The following is an 18,605-nucleotide window of genomic DNA, read 5'->3' on the forward strand; positions in this document are numbered from 1 at the left end:
CATCCCCAGAAGCAGAAGCTAACCCCAGGAAAGGCAACGTGACAGGCAAGGCAATGTCATCTGGACCAGCTGTCTTCCCACTCTTTATAGCAGCCCTCACTTCCTCCTTAGTAATCCTTTGTCTTTCCTTTAAAGGTGGAAGTACTCCTTCCACTTTTAAAGGACACTCTTCACTTCTCCTTGATCACCCTAACCTGTTGCACAACTCTTCTCTGTCTTTGCTTAGCCAGTTGATAAAAGTCCTTTTTTCCTTCCTTAGTGTCTAGCCTCACGTACAATATCAGTTGGCCGTCTTGTCCTTAAGAATCGGACTATTGTGCTGAATTAGATGATTTGACTGTAATGACATCTGTGTGATGGGCCACCACATAAGCGCCCAGACTTAACAGTGTAAATCCTGGCCTGGTGATTTTTATGACAAATGTTGAATTTATAAGACAAACACAAAAATGGTATCGAACTCGCATTTTATCTGTCAATAAACTATGCTAGGATGGTTATATGAGGCAAAAGATATTTTTTCACATATTTGTCAGAAATACTTGTCAGTAGTCAAAACAATTATGACTCACATGGATAATATTGGTTGTTTCTTTATTACTTCATGGGCTACAGAGTGATTTGGTCAATTATTGAGAATACAAAATGATGAACGCATTGATCCTGAAGCTGACGCTGCATCACACGTACTCTGGTGTCACTACAATCTGGTAGGTGAACTGGTCACCAGCACAGGGATAAGGAAGGACCTGAGTAGCATTCGCAGAGACGGAAGCCATATTGCTTTTGAAGTCCTGGATTTGACAAACATACTGGCCCTGGCAGACCAGCAAGATCCGGTTACGAAAGAGGATTTCACTTTGGCTGATGTAGCTTTGGGGTGTCAGCTTTGCCACAGGAAAAGACTCACATCTCACACCATGGTTTGAACATTCCTGCCTGTTCATGAGAATATTTGCTTGAAGATGAGGCTGTTGTGAACAGGTGTGCTGAATGACTTGGATCTGGTTTGACTGTAGGAAGACGTTTCATAGCCATAGCCGTGGATATAGCGGTTATTGTAGCGCTGCCGTTTGTCAATCGGTCTTGAGTGGGTTTGAGAGGATGATGTTCTGATTGAAACCTCTAAAACGATGCTCCAGGGCTCAGCAGTGTAAATCCTGGGCTGGTAATCATTATTTTCTTTGCCGAACTTTTGCTTTGTCAGATTACTGAAGAAGAGCACGTTAAACTGAAAAGCTTTCAACATATTATCACGATACACGGTCTTATGAGTGCTGTAGAGTGGAGAGCTGGACTCTATCACATACAGCTTCTCAGCAGGAATCATAGGAAAACGAATGCATCCCAACAGATCAGTCTGCGTTTCTAAATCGATGGAGTCGCCTTTCTCACTGATCCATCTCTCTACAGACTGCAGCACAAAATATTCATCTGGTGCCACCAAATCTGAGTGAGTGAGAAGAGCCCTAAGAAGCCCCACTGAGAGGCTGGACCAAGCTGGAGACCTGGTCAGGTTTTGGTAGTTCCAGGCCATGTACTGGACACAGTTCTCCTCAAGCACTAAGTCCTTGGTCTCCACTGCATACTTGTAAAAAGACACCTGGTTGTGAAAGGTGGAGTCTTCTGGGAGGATTTTAGAAAACAGTCGGCCAATGTCCTCCATCAGCTGCTTTAACCCAAAATCAGAAGCCATTTGGTGGAGACACAGTGCAGAGGAGAGGGTCACATCTATCTTACGGGTGTAAATGTACCTAATGAAGATCAGATTATCGAATATTAGAATTTGTACACATTTGTAGATGATTGCAAAACATTTAGATGTTTTAAAGAATAAGTCATCTACTGCAAATGCAGCAAAACATTACGTTCATTATACCTGATGAAGGAGGTGAAATGTGGCTGGCAGGGCAAGCTGAGGTTGACTGTGATGTTAGTAATCCCCACTGAAGCATTAAAGAATGGGATTTGTGACAGGATCATTTTGTGAGCACAGATGGTTTTCTCACTTATCTCTGGGGTCCCATCTTCCTGTTTGTTCCCAGTAGGACTCTGCACTACGATCAGGAAGTCACAGCCATTTCCATCATCAAAGATTTGGCCGAGAAAGTCAGACAGACCGATACTGTGGTCCAGTGATTGTGTAGAATCATTAATGTCCACATTAATGCCTGAAAAAGAATAATTAATTAAGCATTGATGCCACATACCACATCAGTGCTACTATGGGTTCTACATAAAGTTTTTTTGTAAGAGTTTTGATACCTACTTCCTGTTTCACAAACTACTCCAACATCTTCTTTGTGCGTGCAGTCAGTTTCTCCCCAGCCTTTGAATTCACAGGTGAAGAGATGTGTTTCTGTGCCTTTACAGTTTACATCATCCAGCCAAATTGGTCCAGGAGCTACAATGGAAATGGACACAACACTCAAAAAAACTGAATCATCTTGCCATAACATATTAGACAGCACTCATTCACTCACCTACCCTTTTGTTAGGTACACCTTGCTGAAACTGGGTTGTACCTCTGGGTTGTTTACACCAAATTCTAACATTACCATCCACATTGTGTAGCAGAAATCAAAACTCAGCACACCAGGAAACAGTTTTTTCAATATCCTATTGTCCAATTTGGGCAAGCCCATGCAAACTGTAGGCAGGGTGACTCAGTTTGTGCAATCTGAGCCTGCAAATTGCAGACAGGGTGAAACAGGGTGACACACACTAAGTGACACTCTCTGTGTCACTGGCCATTTACCTCTGACCTCTGGCATCAACAAGGTATTTTTGCCCAGACATCCGATACTCACCGGATACTTTTTCTTTTTCAGACTGTTCTACAGGTGCTTGTGCAGTGAAATCCAAATAGATCAGCAGTTTGTGAAACACTCACACCGGCCATCTAGCACCAACATCCATGCAACATTCAAAGTCACTGAAATCACCTTTCTTCCTTATTCTGTTGCTCAGTTTGAACTTCAGTGACTCCAACCATGCCTAATTTCCTAAATACACCGAGTTGTGATTGGTTGCTTAGAAATCTGCGTAAATAAGTGTACCTAAAAGTGGTTGGTGAGCGTACACATACATGTAGAGTTGCTTTGTTTAAACTGAAATCACAAACTACAATTTCAATCATTTCACTGCCCTCTGGTGGTGGATCAGTGGAAATAAAAGCCACCTTGTCCGTAGTCCTTCCCAGTCACAATAGATTTGGCTCCAAGGAAGTTGAGCTGGCGACACAACACCTGGGCGTCAGCCATGTCCCAGTTGTCGTCACACACTGTTCCCCATTTCCCATCATGGTAGATTTCCACACGGCCCTCTGACACGTTCTTAGAGCCAAACAGCCTCACATCACCTTCCCGTGGCTCATGATTTCTGTCTATTCAACATAATAATGTATTCTTTTTTTAAAAAGCCAGAGTAAATACATACATTTTTATTTCATATTGAACAATATTAATATTGTTAGCTCATTTTGCATCCTGTAAAAGATCAATTAAAGCAAAATAAAACAAAAAACTATTTTTATGACACTCTATTCCAACCCTGAATTTTTTCTATTTTGCTTTTTGGCTTTTATTGCTCTCTGAACCTTTGAATTAATTAAACACATTTTTATTTATATTTTGCCAAGAAACTACAACAAGGAAATGACCGTCTATGAGTAAGCACTTGGTGACAGTGGGGAGGAAAAACTCCCTTCTAGCAGGAAGAAACCTCTAGCAGAACCAGGGCGGGGCAGCCATCTGCCACAGCAGCAAGACATTAATAATAACTGACAATAACTAATGATTAAATACATATTGGATAAACAGAGTGAAAACACTATTTCTCCTGTATCTTGATTGAGATAAAACAAACAAAAAAGTAAACAGGCCTTTAATTCTAAAATCTAGTTAATGACTAAATCTGCCTCCCTTTTTAGGAGACACAACCTCGTGAGCTATTTGTTCTGAAAACACTGAGAAAGCAATCAACCGCTGCTGTATCCCACAAATGACTTCATTCTGTGTATAAAAGGTGCCTGATATGAAGTACATCAGTTAGAAACTATTCCAAATCAGCCAGTACATTTATCAAAGATAGTCAAACAAGACTGCATGTAAAGAGAGCACAGTCAGAGCTTCAGGTCTCCAAAGCCCGAGAGCCATTATGTGTAACTAACTAAATGATCATAGTCATTACATAACTTTGACACTAACGTATATTATTTACACTTTTTTATTATTATGTGTAATTATAAAACTAGGAATATACTTAAAAGTATTTGTGGTTTGGATTACTCACTCAAAATGTCAAATTTGTATGCCCTTCCAGACGTACAGAAGTAGGAGAAGACAAAGACTATTTCGAGGCGGGAGCATTTCCAACAGCTAGTGCACGACTCTAACACAAAGACAAAAAAATAAGAAGCGGCAAATGACACATGCTCCATCTGCTTTACTTTACGTCCTAAAATTATCCTCCAAAGAATAAATAATCAACCTGCTCAGTACTTCCAAAGAGTTACTATATATTTCCATGAGATAGAGAGGAAGATCTATTCAAATTCAAACTGATAGCACAAAAAATTAAAAGCTGAAACTTTAAATACAAACTTACCTAAATCCTTACGTGCAATAAAAACGCATTACCTTCTTTCCTGTGGTTACGAAGTTGTGTTTGAGGTCTGTGAGCACATACCTGATTGCACAACTGCTCTTGGTTTAACAGGAACTTGTTTGAGGACAATGTCTAACTTTGGCAGATTGTGTTTTGAACATGTAAAAAGATATGACAGGACTCAGAAAATAGGAATTAAGATTTTACTCAGTCACCTCCCTCCACACACACACACGCACACACACACACACACACACACACACACACACACGCACAAAAAACCAAACAAAACTACATAGGATAAAATCACCAAAACAGTCTTCAAACAATATACAGGATTAAAAACAAGGCTTTTGCTATCCCACTGACAATACTCGTGTGGACAGAGTGATACTGTGGAAAATGGAGCAAAGGGGAAAAAACCTTAGACTTTCTGAGTGTGTATAGTGTGTGCATAAAGATCAATTTTTCAGGGGAAAAAAACCAAAGCAAATCACAGTCTGATAAATTAGCTTTTGTACATTCATTATAAGAAAGGCTACAGTACTTTTTAAGCCCACATTTGGCCTAGGAAGAACGCAGTCCACCACAACCCGATCCGCACATTCTTGAAACTTTACTCTTTCAGCCATTAGTTCTTTTATTTGTATTGACGATGTCACTTCAACGGTTGGAGTTATGTGTTTTAGACTCAATGAGGAAGCAGCGAGTGCAAAAAGTTCAACAGTGACTGTAAACAAACTAGAACCACAGTGAAGTGGCCTCAAGTGTGAGTGTCTCTGTGTGTGAGCCCTCTATATAAACTCCAAGCCCTCATATTTTACATCCCCGATCTTAGTTTCAGGCAAAAGGATGCGCCCATCAAGTGTGAAGGCCATAATGTACGTGGCAATCTTCCCAGCGTCCTCTTCAGACTTGAGCGCCAGGATGATCTGGTCATCAGTGTTGGGGACAAACTTGAAGGAGGAGAAACCGTGGGTAGGATTAAGTACACCCACTCGGCTGACTTTGATGTCGTTGAAATCTGGCGAGCAGCTAAGGACGAGGTTCGTGCCGCGTCTCTCGTCCGCCGTCTCTTCGTAGCGCTCGCTGCTCGCACGGCGAGGAAGGAAAAACCAGCGCTGTAGGGTGTCGCTCCATGCTGCAGACTCGTGAATCAAATAGCCTGAGGAGATTCGGGGAAATACGGTAATGAGTAAAGCACGGAGATGGAAACGGAGGCGGCTGTTAGCAAGATCAGATCTGCGTCTTTACCTGGTTGCTCTATCCCTGCGGCGGATTTCAGGGATTTGTACTTGGGAACCCAGTTCTTGTGCTGTACGTCGCCTCTGAAGCCCACAACTTTCACCCATTCTGGATTGTTGTTGACAAATTCGCCTTCAGTGGTGGTCCACTCTTTCCCGAGACCGCCAACATACAGGTGCTCGTCCTTCACTGCCAGCCATTCGGCTTTGAATCCTATCAGACGAAGGCACCATGAAAATGCAAAGCAAATGAAAAGTGGAAACAAATCATCTAAAAGTGCAACACCAACCTTTTGCAACGCTGCCATCGCCATCGGGTAAGATGACCCAGGGTACAGCCTTTTCTCCATCTATATGGTAGACTACACCCGTTCTGTCATCGACACTGTAAAGCTTCCCATTGAACACCACCAGCTCAGACAGCTCCATGCCCCTGCCTTTCTCCGACAGGTGGCTTTCCAGCACCACCCTGTCAACATCCCATTCAACGGCCACCTTGTCACCGCTCTCTGACACCAGCAGGTACCCCCGCCGCATGTAGCTGATCCACGTCATCTTCTTGTCGCTGAGAGAGCTGGTGTCCAGGTCAGCGATGACGCCGATGCGATAGCGGGTGCCCTGCGACGTGCGCTCGGGTGGACTGAGGGGGTAGGTGTCGTTGTACTGCAAATCCGACTGGTGGCCGTCGCTCGGGTTGACTCTCCAGCTGCGTGAGCCGTAGGAGCGGTACCGTAAACCCGAGCTGAAGTGCATGAAAAGCAGCAGGATTAAGGCCACAGAGCCAGCTACTGCCACGATGGGCCTCCACTTAAGGCGGAACCGGGGGTCGGTGGCATTGGCCATGGAAGCCAACATGGGGAGGCCTCCTACGGAGATACGCAGCGGGTTCATAGGCTCATTATGCTCAAGTCGAGTATAGCCTGGAGAAGCAGGCATGGGGGAACCAGGCTTGGAGTGACCTACAGAAAAATAGAGAGAATGTGAGTTCACTGTCAGAGAGGCCACTGGAAAATACTTCAGTCTGGTTCTCTGGTGTCAACATGGAGGTTATAGGAGATCCTTTTTTCAGCACCAAGCCACAGTGAGGTCATCTATTCACATAAAGTTGCTCTAGCCCAGGTGTGTCGAACTCCAGGCCTCGAGGGCCGCAAAAGTATTAACAAAAAAAATCGAAAAACGACAATTAGTTTTTTAACCAAAAGGCTCATTTTCGTCATTTCTCTTAATCCACAAATGAGAGAATGAACGCAATTAAAATAATTAACTTCAACTTACACACTTCCATAAGCGATGGCAGGCAGATGACTCATTTCAGGTTATAGCTTCATTCTTTTTTTTTTGGTTTAATTATCCTACTAAGTGTTAGAGTCAGAGCGGACAAAAGCGAGTCCACTGGTTGAACATTGATTGCTTAGAAGGAGGAAGAAACCGCTCTAGGTGAATATCAAATACAAATACAGGCCATCAAGCGCCCGACAATGAGTCTTGTCGACGTGGTGATGGGAGGAGCTTGCTCTGAGGTAATAAGAGGGCGGCTGAACAAGTTATTCAGGAAGTACACAATCACTGAGCAACTGTCACACTGATGAGCCGTCACATGTAGTGTAATGATATGGTAAACATGAGTGTTGAAATGTACAGTGGCCAATAATTCAAACTATCTATTGATTTACTGCAGAAAGTCCAGCCGCTTTAAAGATATATTCAGACATCTTCTGTCATATCTGAATATATCTGATTTTTTGTGTGCGTGAGCCGTTGTTCAAATATATAAAGATGGCTGAAGAAGGACAGAGAGTACAAATTAGTCATTCAATAAGCTGTCAGAAAACTGAAAAATCCTGCCCTACCAGCTGTCCAAAAGCCCATTGTATTCATTAAAAATATATAAAATAAAGATTGTTACAATTGGATTAATCTGTCAGGACCTTCTGTCCCTTCTTCCCTGTTTTTATTTCAGGTAAATCATCCAAACTTGTGAAGTTTTCACCCCTTTTTGAATTGCAGCGTCCTAAATATTTTGTTTTCGGATAAAACACGTGATAGTGAGATAACAGATAAACAGCGGGATTAATTGGGAATAATTTAAACAACGCATTTTTATTTTACTTTACAAGCTCACGTAGAGCTGAAAGGCCTGTAACTTGGGAAAACTACATTCCTGTTATTTGCTTACACACCCAATAAACTAGTGCGTGTGACCTTTCAGCTGAATCAACACAACCCAAACACAGCAGTGGAACTGTCCGCTGTTAGAGGGTCTCCTGAAAAGCTCTGCAACCCTAAAGCTCCTCTGGGCCCAGCTGCCGCAGGATCATACCCCGAAACCTGAACGCGTTTCTTAAAGGGGAGCAGGAGCTGAAAGGCTCTTTCATACGAGGGCCCTGAGCCAAACAGCCGTCCGTTGTGGCAGCAGCATCGGGTCTCCCTCTCTGAGGCCCGCCACTGTACCTAAACTCAGTGAGTAGCTGAGAATAGAAACAGTGTTGCTGATTGACTGTTGGTGTAAAAATTGCTTGTGCCCCACAACACAATCAGATGACGCGGCTTACCCCTTCGTCTCCTCCTGCCCGCACGCTGATCCTGTGTCATTAAGTTTACTCCACGAGTCCTTCCACAAGTAGTCCTGAGCTCGAAAGCTGTCTTTCTCCCCACTGATCATTTGCACTGCAACCATGACTATGTTGTTACAAAGCTTGTGAACTTTACCTACACTTGGAGGATTATCACCAAGTCCAAAGGGGCAAAGCCTTTTGAGAGACAACGCAGTTCATTCAGTTTGTTATTAATCACCGCCTATGAATGAACAGCTACCGAGGGTTACGAAAACCTTTATTAAGTGCTCAGCGACTATCGGCATAAAGGTGAAAAGCCACAGCCCTGGACATATGAATAGAAGTTAGCTGCAAACCTACAATCAGAGGCGTTCCTGTGATGTAATCATTACACTGAGGACTGCGAGCAGCATAGTCGCACAGGAAACCTCACTGACTCTGAGACGCAGTAATGTCTGTTAATAAGTGATTAACACCTTCTGGACTTTAGTTGGAAACATATTAAGAGCACAGACAGCTTCTTAAAAAGCAACCTTTCAGCTTCTCAGCCCGATACTTTCATGTTTCAGATTCCCCACGCAGTGAAGATGACCTAATAGACAAGACTGCAGCGCTGGGTGATAAGAAGACTCTTAAAAGTTTGGGATGAATTTGAAATAGCCTTTGTTTTTAAAGAAAAGCACAGATGTTTCCCTCTAATATAACACTGAACTGCTTAGAATTGGCATCCTAGCTGATGGTGATGATGGTGAAAGGCTGCTCATTGGAATGATCACGTTCCACTTAGTTAAAAAGCTGACGGCATTTCTCCTAAAATGAACCAATAGATTTGTGTCTCTGCAGCTGCACCGCACCTCAAAACAACCGTTTGACAACATTAAACAAGTAAAATTAAAAACGTAAGAGTTCAACCTGAGCATCAGAATGGGGAAGAAAGGTCACTGAAGTGCCTTTCAACTTGGCATGGTTGCTGGTGCCAAACTGATGATTTTTCCACACAACCATCTCTAGGGTTGTGATCCCTAGAGGATGGTCCACAAGGGAGAAAAATACCAGTGAGTGGCAGTGGGTGGAAATGCCTCTCAGAGGAGATTAGTCTGGGCTGCTTCAAGTCGTTAAATGAGCACTTATTAGAAGCAAGGTATGCATGTCTGAATGCACAACACATTGCCCCTTGAAGCAGACGGGCTACAGCAGCACAACAAGTGAGATAAAGACTCCAGGAACACTTGTGGCCTTCATCGGGGTCATTCAGGCCACAAGCCGAAATGTGTTGGCCTGCTAATAAAGTTGTTCCCTAGTGTTTCATGTGTTGCTGGAGTCTTTACCTCACCAGGTCCATAGTGTGCCATGGACCTCTTCACGCACCTTGGAAGTAGGTGAAGTTGTGCCAGAAACGTTTGGATCTCTACAGCAGCAGAAGACCACACCAGATGTCTCTCCTGTCAGCCAAGAACAGGAAACTGAAGCTACGGTTTACACAGGCTCACTAAAACTGGATAATAGATCAGAAGAATTACAATCAGACACATTATAGTCAAGCATTTTAATCTGTGTTTGCAGGTCTCTAAGTTACTTGAATAATTTAAAGTTCTCTAAACCCACCCCTGCCTGGTAGCAACTGTGCATAATTCAAAATTCAAATTCAAATTCAAATTCAAATTTTTATTTGTCACGTACACAGTCATACACAGTACGATATGTAGTGAAATGCTTGGACAACTGCTCGTGACCTAAAGAAAACAAAAAAAGGAAAAGGCTATGAATAAGAAAGGAAATAAATATGAAAAATTAAAAAGGGTAAATTTAACTAGGAAGGAATAAAATATAAATTAAGGTTAAAAATGAAATAACTGTACAACACAAATTAGAATGAAGGGTAAATTTAACTGGGAGAATAAGATAAATATATAAATTAAAGTTGAAAATAAAATAACTGTACAACAAAATACACAATACACAATATAGAACTATATAAGAATGTATGAAGAAATCTAAATATAAATAAATATATACACAATAACAGCAGCTGTACAAGTATTAACCGGAAATGAAGAATATAGTGACCAGTGTTGTGCAAAACCAAAGTCCAGAAAGTCCAGTGTGTGTGTAAGAACTGTATGTGTGGGTCAGTACTGTGTGGTGGTGTGATTGAGAGACCGTATCGCCTGCGGGAAGAAGCTCCTCCTCAGTCTCTCTGTGTTGGTCTTCAGGGAGCGGAATCGCTTTCCTGACCTCAACAGAGAGAACAGTCTGTTGTTGGGATGGCTGAGGTCCTTCACGATCTTCCTGGCCTTGGTCCAGCACCGCCTGCTGTAGATTGAGTGCAGGTCAGGGGGCTCGGAGCGGATGGTGCGCTCAGCTGACCGCACAACCCTCTGTAGAGCTCGTCTGTCCTGCATGGTGCTGTTCCCGAACCAGGTTAAGATGTTTCCCGCCAGGATGCTCTCTATGGTGCACGAGTAAAAGTTCCTGAGCACCTTGGAGGGCAGTTGGAAGTCTCTCAAGCGTCTGAGGTGGTAGAGACGCTGTCGGGCCTTTTTCACCACGGTGTTGATGTGACAGGACCATGACAGGTCCTGCGTGATGTGAACTCCGAGGTATTTGAAGCTGTCCACTCTCTCCACTGGGCACTCGTTGATGACGGGGGTCTGGTAGTTCCTCTCCTGCTTAGTGCTGAAGTCCACTATCAGCTCCTTTGTCTTACTGACGTTTAGAAGGAGGTTGTTCCTCTGGCACCAGAGGAATGTTGAGTTGAGTGAGTGTCCTTTCAAGCGCCTCTCTGACCATAAACTTGCCTCTGTGCTCCCATAATCGATGACATCTGGTAAGGCTGACCTTCAAAGTGTGTGTGAGGCCAATAAACACTTTTACTGAGTACTTTAACTCGGGTTTTAAATGCCCTGCGTGTCAAGGAGCCACAAACAAATGTGCATCACACACTATGGACCTGATGTTACGTGGTTGCGCTGTCTGCAGATTCCCAGAAGATAACAAGCTGCGGGTGAACCAGGACAATACCCAAGTTTTTATTTCCAGGCCTTTAAGCGCTGAGACACTAAACCTGTAAGGGAATTAAATGTCTGCCGGACCATCATAGTTGATTTTCTCGGTGAAGAAGGCGAAGCTTTTGGACTGACACACGCGATCATCTCATTTGCAAGCGTGCTTTTAGCTGCTGTGGCTCTCTCCTGCCAGGAGCGCAGAGGTTAAAACGCAGATGCCGTCAGTAACGGCCACCTGAAACGTTTCCGATCAAACCCCTCTTCCCGCTTCGTTACTCACCGCAGATGTGGGGTCTTCAGCTCTCAGTCCGCCGGTGGTCGGAGCTTGGATGTCATTATTGTGTCGCTTCCTTCCTCGGCCCCTTTTCCTCTTTTTGCGTTGTCCGGACAGCCGATCATTACTTCCTATGTCAGTTTGATGACGACAGCACCATGTCGTGCTTACGTGTAGTCGATGCAGAGGGAGGGGGGAGAACGCTGCCTTCAGGGGCTGTCGGAAATATGATAACTTAAAGTTTCAGCCTACCTGTGAGAATTATTATACTTTTATAATGTTTTATGGATTTCTTTAGAATTTAATTTAGTTTTACATACATTAAATAATGCAAAGAAAGACCAACATTTAAACATGTCTCTCTATTGGTGAAAAAAAAAACAGAATAAAGAATACAAAAGAGACTTTGAGATGTTTCATTTATCTATTTAAATATTGTGTGTTGTGGATGTTATTTTTTACGATGCATTTTAGAATCTTTTTTTTATGTTATGGGTTGTGTGGCTGCTACCTTGGCCACGAGATCACATCTATCTTTGTTTCTTTTACAGGTTGTGTTTATCACATTTAAGAAGTTCAGAACACGTGTCACATACACACTTTGCTCAAAGGTATAAAGGCTTTATACCTTTATGCCTGCAAGCCTTTATGATAAAGGCTTACAGTACTGTAAGAGATAAGCTACTATTCCATGTTTATTATGATTCATATTATTGGATAGAGAAGACAGGTGTTAGAATATGAGCATTCACTCTAGATTTTGTGTAGATTTCTCAAATAAAAGTATAAACCGGTGTCTATTTAAGTTTGTTACAATGAAAATTCTGCCGTAATTAAGACAAAAACCTAACTTTTAATATATTTCTTTGCTTTATTGCAGTTCATTTTTAATTGATATTTTTATTTTATCCTGTTTTAAGCCTTACTTTTTAAAAATCCCCTTCAGGGTTGCATCAGGAAGGACTACTGCTGTAAAACTCAAATCAAACGTGGAGCTTCCCGTTGTGGTCTCCTCTTAAGACAAGGGAGCAGCTTTCACTTCTACTTACTTTTATTTTAACCTATAATGCATTACTCAAATCTTAGTACCTCAGTTGTTGTCTGGATCCTGCTGTCTCCACACCTCAAGTGTTCCTCCACATTTACTATTCAAATATTTGACAAAGGGGCAGAGGCAGGAACTACACACAGTCTTGCCTTTTCTTTTAAAGAAGTCAGACTCAGAGTTTTAAAACCTGTTTTTATTTGGCACACTCCGTCTGATACAGGATCACTGTGCAAGGCACTTTAATGAGGAACATTTGCAAAGCGGTGACAAAGCAAAAGTGCAGAGGAGAAGAAAAAGCAAGGGGGAAAAAGAATGTGGAGAATGATTCAATTTGATTGTCATGTACCTGAATTTAACAGTATTAAAAAAGAAAATAAATACCAAATTTGCCACAACATCAAAGAATTGCTAAACCTATGGCTGAGACATTTATGGCATTGATTACTTTAAAAATCCTAAGCAAAGAATTCAACAGAAGAATCCAATACAAATCAATCAAAACACCTGTAAAAGCCAAACTATAAAAAGAAACGAATGTGACAAATTAAAATGTCAAACAGAAACAAACTGAGTTTTTCAGTGCATGAAAGCCTATTTAGTGGTTGATTACTTAATAAAAAGACACAAACACGTGGCATTACAGTAGTTATAGACTTCCGATACTTCTGATCTACCAACTAATTGAATAATATGAGTTTGCAATGTGGTGAAAGAGCAGTATACTCAGCTGTATGTTTGAATTGCAGTTATTGAAGTAAACACTGAACAGTTACATATTCAGTAAAAATTTTCAATGCAAACCAGATTTCCTAATGAACTACACTAAGTCTAACCTTTCTGATAATTAGTGCTTTGATAGGAACAGCAGCAAACTGCACTCGCAATAGTAACTAAAGGAGGCACTGAAAAATCTGCAGCGGTTTTGGTACAAAGGCAACTCAGGCGTGGCCATGCTCTCTCTCTCATTTTTTTTTTTTTTTTTTTTTAAACCAAGACAATCACCCGCTAGCAAATAAAAGAACATCTTTAGACTTTACCCGCTGTGAACAACACAGCAAAACTTCCACCATTGCAGGAAACTAAAAAGATATCAGTGCACCCAGAAAACCAAACGCGTTCAGCAGAAACAGAAGGGGGAGTGCAAAGAACGGTCCGGCTCTGTAAAAGAAACAACTGGCACACATATTTAAAAAGAAAAACTTCCTCATTTGATTCCTGCCTTTGAATCTTAGTCTTTCAATAAGATGGAGGCTGATACGCTCCTGGAGTCTCCTGGGTGTTGGAGAAAGGTGACTGCTGATAGCCAGAGGGCCCGCTGGTGCTGGAGTAGGGGCTGCTCTGGTAAGGAGCATTGTGGTCATTGGCTGGGTCTCTGTATTCCTGCTCGAATTCATTCACTCCTTGGCGATACCTTGCAAGTGCAAAGTAGGTCAAGAGGCTCTGTAGAGAGAACTTTGAATTAGTGCTAGGATCTTTTATCACAGCAAATTCAAAGCTAATGCGAACTCTGCCTCAGCCTCACCCAGGTGATGATCGAGAAGAAGGAGAAGGCAATGACACCTCGGGCAGCGTCGGCCACGACTTGTTCGTTTGTCGTCTTGGACCACAGGCTCGTCAGGACGCAGAAGCAGATGAACCACAGGAACGTCCACACCGCTGTCAGGTGTTCACAGGAGAGAAACATGTTTCATGTGTTAACTTTAAGTCTCACTTCCTGATTTATGGCACAGTTCCTTCATTAAACTATGTGGTGAAAAAATGAAAACCAACTCTTACCAGAGAAAGCAAGATCACTTATTACAATGTATTTTCGGTCTTTGGCATTGCTGATGTTCGGGAAGTAGGCATCTAGCATGAGGAACAAAACACAAGCCAAGAAGGCCAAGACTCCGACTCCCACCCCGTAACTGCAAGCACTGTCAGAGTTGTGGAACATGCACTCGTTTTCAGCTTTTTCCTTCGTGTTGGTGTAGCCTTCGGCTGTGATGGTTGCAAAAACCACGATAGAGAATATCTGCAAAGACGGGACACAAAAAGGTCAAGGCCAAGTTTAAGCCACGCAGCTATGGAGTTTGCGAAATTACCATGACTCACATTACAAGAAAGCTTCTTTAATCAAAAAAATAATATCTGTCAATCCAATCTAAACAAGTATAACGCCACCTTTTCAGCTATTCATGACCCACATCCCCTTTTTCATAACACAGCTAACATGAAAAACATTACACAATTACGTGACACAAAATGAAAATACTACTTTTAAAAGGCAACCGAATCACCGAGTCACTGTTCACTCATGTTCTAGCTTCTTAATTCATGAAGACTTCATGCATTTTGTATGATTTTGAACAGGTTTTAAGCATTCTTATAAATACTCTACATGAAGACATCTGAAGAGAATATGAACTTATGGACAACCATTTGCCTGCAAAACCATGTTGGTTTTATTTATAACATTTGAACACTTAAACTTTCCTACATTAGTTATTATAGTTTTGCATTCTTTTGAATTGTATTACATAGTGACTTTTCATTTTTCTTTCGGTTTCCAGACTGGATTGACTTATTGCAGTTTACTTTATATTGTTTGAAAAGGTTTTAGTTTAATATTTATAAATTTCAGTGCTAGTTTTAGCCTTTGTTTTGATTATTATTGTATGGAGGGTGTATGTCAGAAGCGAGATTTAGGAAAATCAGTGCAGGAACCTTTTGAAAACAGTTGATTCATAGTTTTAGTTAAATAAAATATCCTTGTTTTCTACCCGTCTTGTTCACAGATGTAGGTTTTCACTAATAGGCCCACTGAACTTAAATGCACTTACCGGAAAGCAAATACTGTAGCACAACTTTTACTTGTCTGTTTTCTGTTAGTATTGCTTTTTTTTTTCTTGCAAAGCACTGTGAAGGTATGCTTTAGTAACACTGCATACTTAAGCTTCCACTGCAGTGCCTGCATATTAAGCATTTCCAATCACCTGACAACTGGAGTTGACTTGACAACAGATGACGGCGGAAGCTTCAATTTCTGACAATTATCTAAACTATAAAACTGCAAGAAAAAAAGCAAACAACTCCTGTTGTTTTAACCTGTCTCGTTTTTAAACCACGGGAACACAGAAACTTTAAATTAAAAATCTGCAGATCGCTTATCATCATGTGGCAGTTAGTGTGGTGACACAGCACTGGTCAGTTGCTAGTTATTATTAGCTACCATCAACCAGAGCCACAGAAACACCATTTTTTACACTTTACTGAAAGCTCATTAAAATGTTTAAACGTGACACTCAGATAATGTCCCGCGTTGACCGCACAAAAAGCTAAAAAAACAAAATTTTCACTAATTTGGGTGGGCGCTGGCAGCGCACATCTGTTAAGCTAAACTAGGTGCAGTGACAGCTGGCTAACTGTGATGCTAACGTTTCCGTGAAGTCACTCACCCAGCTCAGGAAGCGCAAAATAGTTTGAGGCTGTTTTAGAAAGTTCGCTAAATCAAAGGCGCCACCGGCCAAAGAGGCCCCGTAAGCACTGTTCTGCATTTTCCCCGTGAAGAAAACCCCGACAGTCAGACAGTTTAAGGACAAACTGACAAGTCTTCCTGTCACGACTGCGGCAGTTTCGATTTGTCAAAAAAACTTCCTCAAAACTTTTTTAACGCCGCCCCTGCGGCGATGCGTTCACGGGACTCCCGGAAGTTTAATTCCTCAACGCCGTGGATCTTACGGAGGCCGTGTTATTATGTAAACCTTGCTTTTACCGTGTTTGGTGTTCAAGGCCCCTTTTCCCACCCAGAACTGCTTTAATTCTTCATGGTGCAGATTCAACAAGGTGCTGAAAAGATTTTAGTGCATATTGACATGATAGCATCACACAGTGGCTCCAGATTTGCAAGCTGCACATCCATGATTCGGATTAACCAATCATGTGAACGATTCGAACACATCCCAAAGGTGCTCATTGAGCTAAGATCTAATGACTGTCGAGCACTGAATGTGAGGTAAAGAAACCAGTTTAAGATGTTTCTGACCTTTACCTGTCAGAAGATGGTAGTCATAAAGGGATGGACATGGTTAGCAAGGTTATGGCATTTAAATGATGCTCAGCTGCTGCTAAGGGGCCCTAAATCTGCACAAAAAATAAAATAAATAATAATATCCCCACACCATTACACCACCGGCAGTAGCCTATACCACTGATACAAGACAGGCTGGGTAGACGCTTTCATGTTCAGAAATCAAGAATCATCAGTCCAGGTAACAGCTGTCTCGTTTTCTTGAGCCTGTGTAAATTGTAGCCTCATCCTCACGTTCTTAGCTGAGCTGGCAGTATGCCCATGGGGTCTTCTCCTACTGTAGCCCATCTATGCCAAGGTTCAAAGTGTTGCGTGCTCTTCTATATACCTTAGTTGTAACAAATGGTTATCTGAATAACGTTTGCCACAGATGAGCACAAAAAAAAAATCCCTCATCAAAAAAAAAATCTAATAAATTTTTACACAGCTGCATATCTGTTACATGCTGAATTTTTTTTCATTTCACACAAACACTCATAATCAACAGATTTCTACTAAATTATCACTTCACACTGAGATGAAAAAAGAAACTGTTTTGCAGAAAGGGCAGGATCAAGTGTCCCTGAACCCTTCCTTAGTTCTACTGCAATAGTGCTAGGGTGCTGGGGGCTTTCTACGATGCAATTAGTTTTCCGTTTTCAGTCACCCATGCACCTCTTTGCATTTAATCATTAGCTATTTTGATTGTTATATAATAATAGACAGAAGACACTTGATTGTTTTGGGGTTCTCTCTATTATTGCAGGTCTTTACCTTACAATATAAAGGCAATTGTCATGATTTGGTGCTATATAAATAAAACTGAATTGAACTTAAGAGAACAAAAGGGCAAGTATTTGAGCACCACCAGGAGTCTATCTGCCTATCAGCTCCAAGCAGCCTGGATATTCTTCTTTGGCATCAACGAACAGTGCTGGGGTCTTAACTCAAAAACGAATGCATACTCCTGCGCTTTTGTGCAATAAAAATAAAGATACTGTTCACATCTCCACTCCTCCCCTTTGCCATCCGTTGACTGTAGTGCAAGTGCACAAGGAGAAAAAGGCATGTTTGATTTTTATGTTTTATTCCTTTGCGCCTTTGTAACGGAAGTAATGACATCACTTTAAAGTGGTTACTGAATTTAGTACAGCATTACATTATTACCTCAGTGCTGTGTGTTTATTGTCCTTCTACATTCAGTTCTCATCTGATCTCTTCCTTTCGATAATTAGCTTATTTTTGCAAGGTTTGTGCTAGTCCCTCAAATTCACTACACCAGAGTGAGAACGGTCATTTCTAAAACAAGCACAGGGCTGGAAATAGCCATTTAACCATGAAGTAACCAATCATAATACTATTCACTCACCCACTCATAGGTAACCAAAAGGTCACGCACATTGAAACAAATTACAAAGCACAAACTATTTGCCAACAATGGTACAAAAATAATTATACAAGAAACAATGACATATACTCTCAAATGCATGAAATACAGTACTACAATACATTGGTTTTGCCTTTATTTCAAAAGCCTGTATATTTTTTCCTGCAACTCATTTAGCTTCCTAATATAATGTTGTAGTTTGTTATTATGACCACTGGAGGGTCAACCATAACTCAAAATGCTCATCTTATTCTTCCAGATGTCTTGAATGCAAATACAAATGTTTCCAGTGGAAAAAAATGAATTAGACGTATTTTCTATTATTGCTGTTGTGATTGTGTTACAGTTATTCATATACTTTGTCCCCATACAAAGAATGGTCATGAAATGGTATAGCAAACAACTGAAAGGAAACATTTATGTCTTTAAAGAGTCA

At 41.5% G+C, this 18,605-nt stretch overlaps 2 protein-coding genes and 1 pseudogene across 4 annotated transcripts; all 3 read right to left on the reverse strand.

Moving 5' to 3' along the window:
- Positions 1–577: 577 nt before the first annotated feature.
- Positions 578–4,640, reverse strand: LOC308412115 (galectin-3-binding protein A-like; annotated as a pseudogene). Its single transcript, XR_013974700.1, has 5 exons — positions 4,294–4,640; positions 3,182–3,385; positions 2,270–2,404; positions 1,880–2,171; positions 578–1,754 (listed from the first exon to the last, which is right to left on the reverse strand). The product of XR_013974700.1 is annotated as a galectin-3-binding protein A-like (transcript).
- Positions 4,641–4,843: 203 nt separating this feature from the next.
- On the reverse strand, positions 4,844–11,847 carry cant1a (calcium activated nucleotidase 1a). 2 transcript variants are annotated; one of them, XM_080906227.1, is made up of 5 exons: positions 11,693–11,816; positions 9,776–9,902; positions 6,143–6,811; positions 5,863–6,066; positions 4,844–5,773 (listed from the first exon to the last, which is right to left on the reverse strand). In XM_080906227.1, exons 3-5 carry the CDS (start codon positions 6,786–6,788, stop codon positions 5,403–5,405), a joined length of 1,221 nt encoding a protein of 406 aa, XP_080762353.1. In that variant the 5' UTR covers positions 6,789–6,811; positions 9,776–9,902; positions 11,693–11,816; the 3' UTR covers positions 4,844–5,402. The 2 variants fall into 2 exon arrangements, with proteins under 2 accessions (XP_080762353.1, XP_080762352.1); XM_080906226.1 differs by lacking the exon at positions 9,776–9,902 and having other exon boundaries at positions 4,848–5,773; positions 11,693–11,847.
- Positions 11,848–12,909: 1,062 nt separating this feature from the next.
- On the reverse strand, positions 12,910–16,363 carry syngr2a (synaptogyrin 2a). Its single transcript, XM_080906349.1, has 4 exons — positions 16,172–16,363; positions 14,511–14,748; positions 14,257–14,390; positions 12,910–14,174 (listed from the first exon to the last, which is right to left on the reverse strand). The coding sequence occupies exons 1-4, from the start codon at positions 16,268–16,270 to the stop codon at positions 13,971–13,973; spliced, it is 675 nt and encodes a 224-aa protein (XP_080762475.1). The 5' UTR covers positions 16,271–16,363; the 3' UTR covers positions 12,910–13,970.
- Positions 16,364–18,605: the final 2,242 nt, after the last annotated feature.

Source organism: Rhamphochromis sp. 'chilingali', assembly GCF_963969265.1.
Source record: "Rhamphochromis sp. 'chilingali' genome assembly, chromosome: 15".
In the NCBI taxonomy this organism is placed as follows: Eukaryota; Metazoa; Chordata; class Actinopteri; order Cichliformes; family Cichlidae; genus Rhamphochromis; species Rhamphochromis sp. 'chilingali'.

Coding starts and splice junctions, on each gene's coding strand:
- cant1a (XM_080906227.1), bottom strand. CDS start 6,788: ATGCCTGCTTCTCCAGGCTATACTCGACTTGAGCATAATGAGCCTATG. Junction 6,067..6,142: donor CGATGGCAGCGTTGCAAAAG/GTTGGTGTTGCA, acceptor TTCGTCTGATAG/GATTCAAAGCCGAATGGCTG. Junction 5,774..5,862: donor CGCAGGGATAGAGCAACCAG/GTAAAGACGCAG, acceptor GAATCTCCTCAG/GCTATTTGATTCACGAGTCT.
- syngr2a (XM_080906349.1), bottom strand. CDS start 16,270: ATGCAGAACAGTGCTTACGGGGCCTCTTTGGCCGGTGGCGCCTTTGAT. Junction 14,749..16,171: donor TTTTGCGCTTCCTGAGCTGG/GTGAGTGACTTC, acceptor CCGTCTTTGCAG/ATATTCTCTATCGTGGTTTT. Junction 14,391..14,510: donor AAGTGATCTTGCTTTCTCTG/GTAAGAGTTGGT, acceptor AACACCTGACAG/CGGTGTGGACGTTCCTGTGG.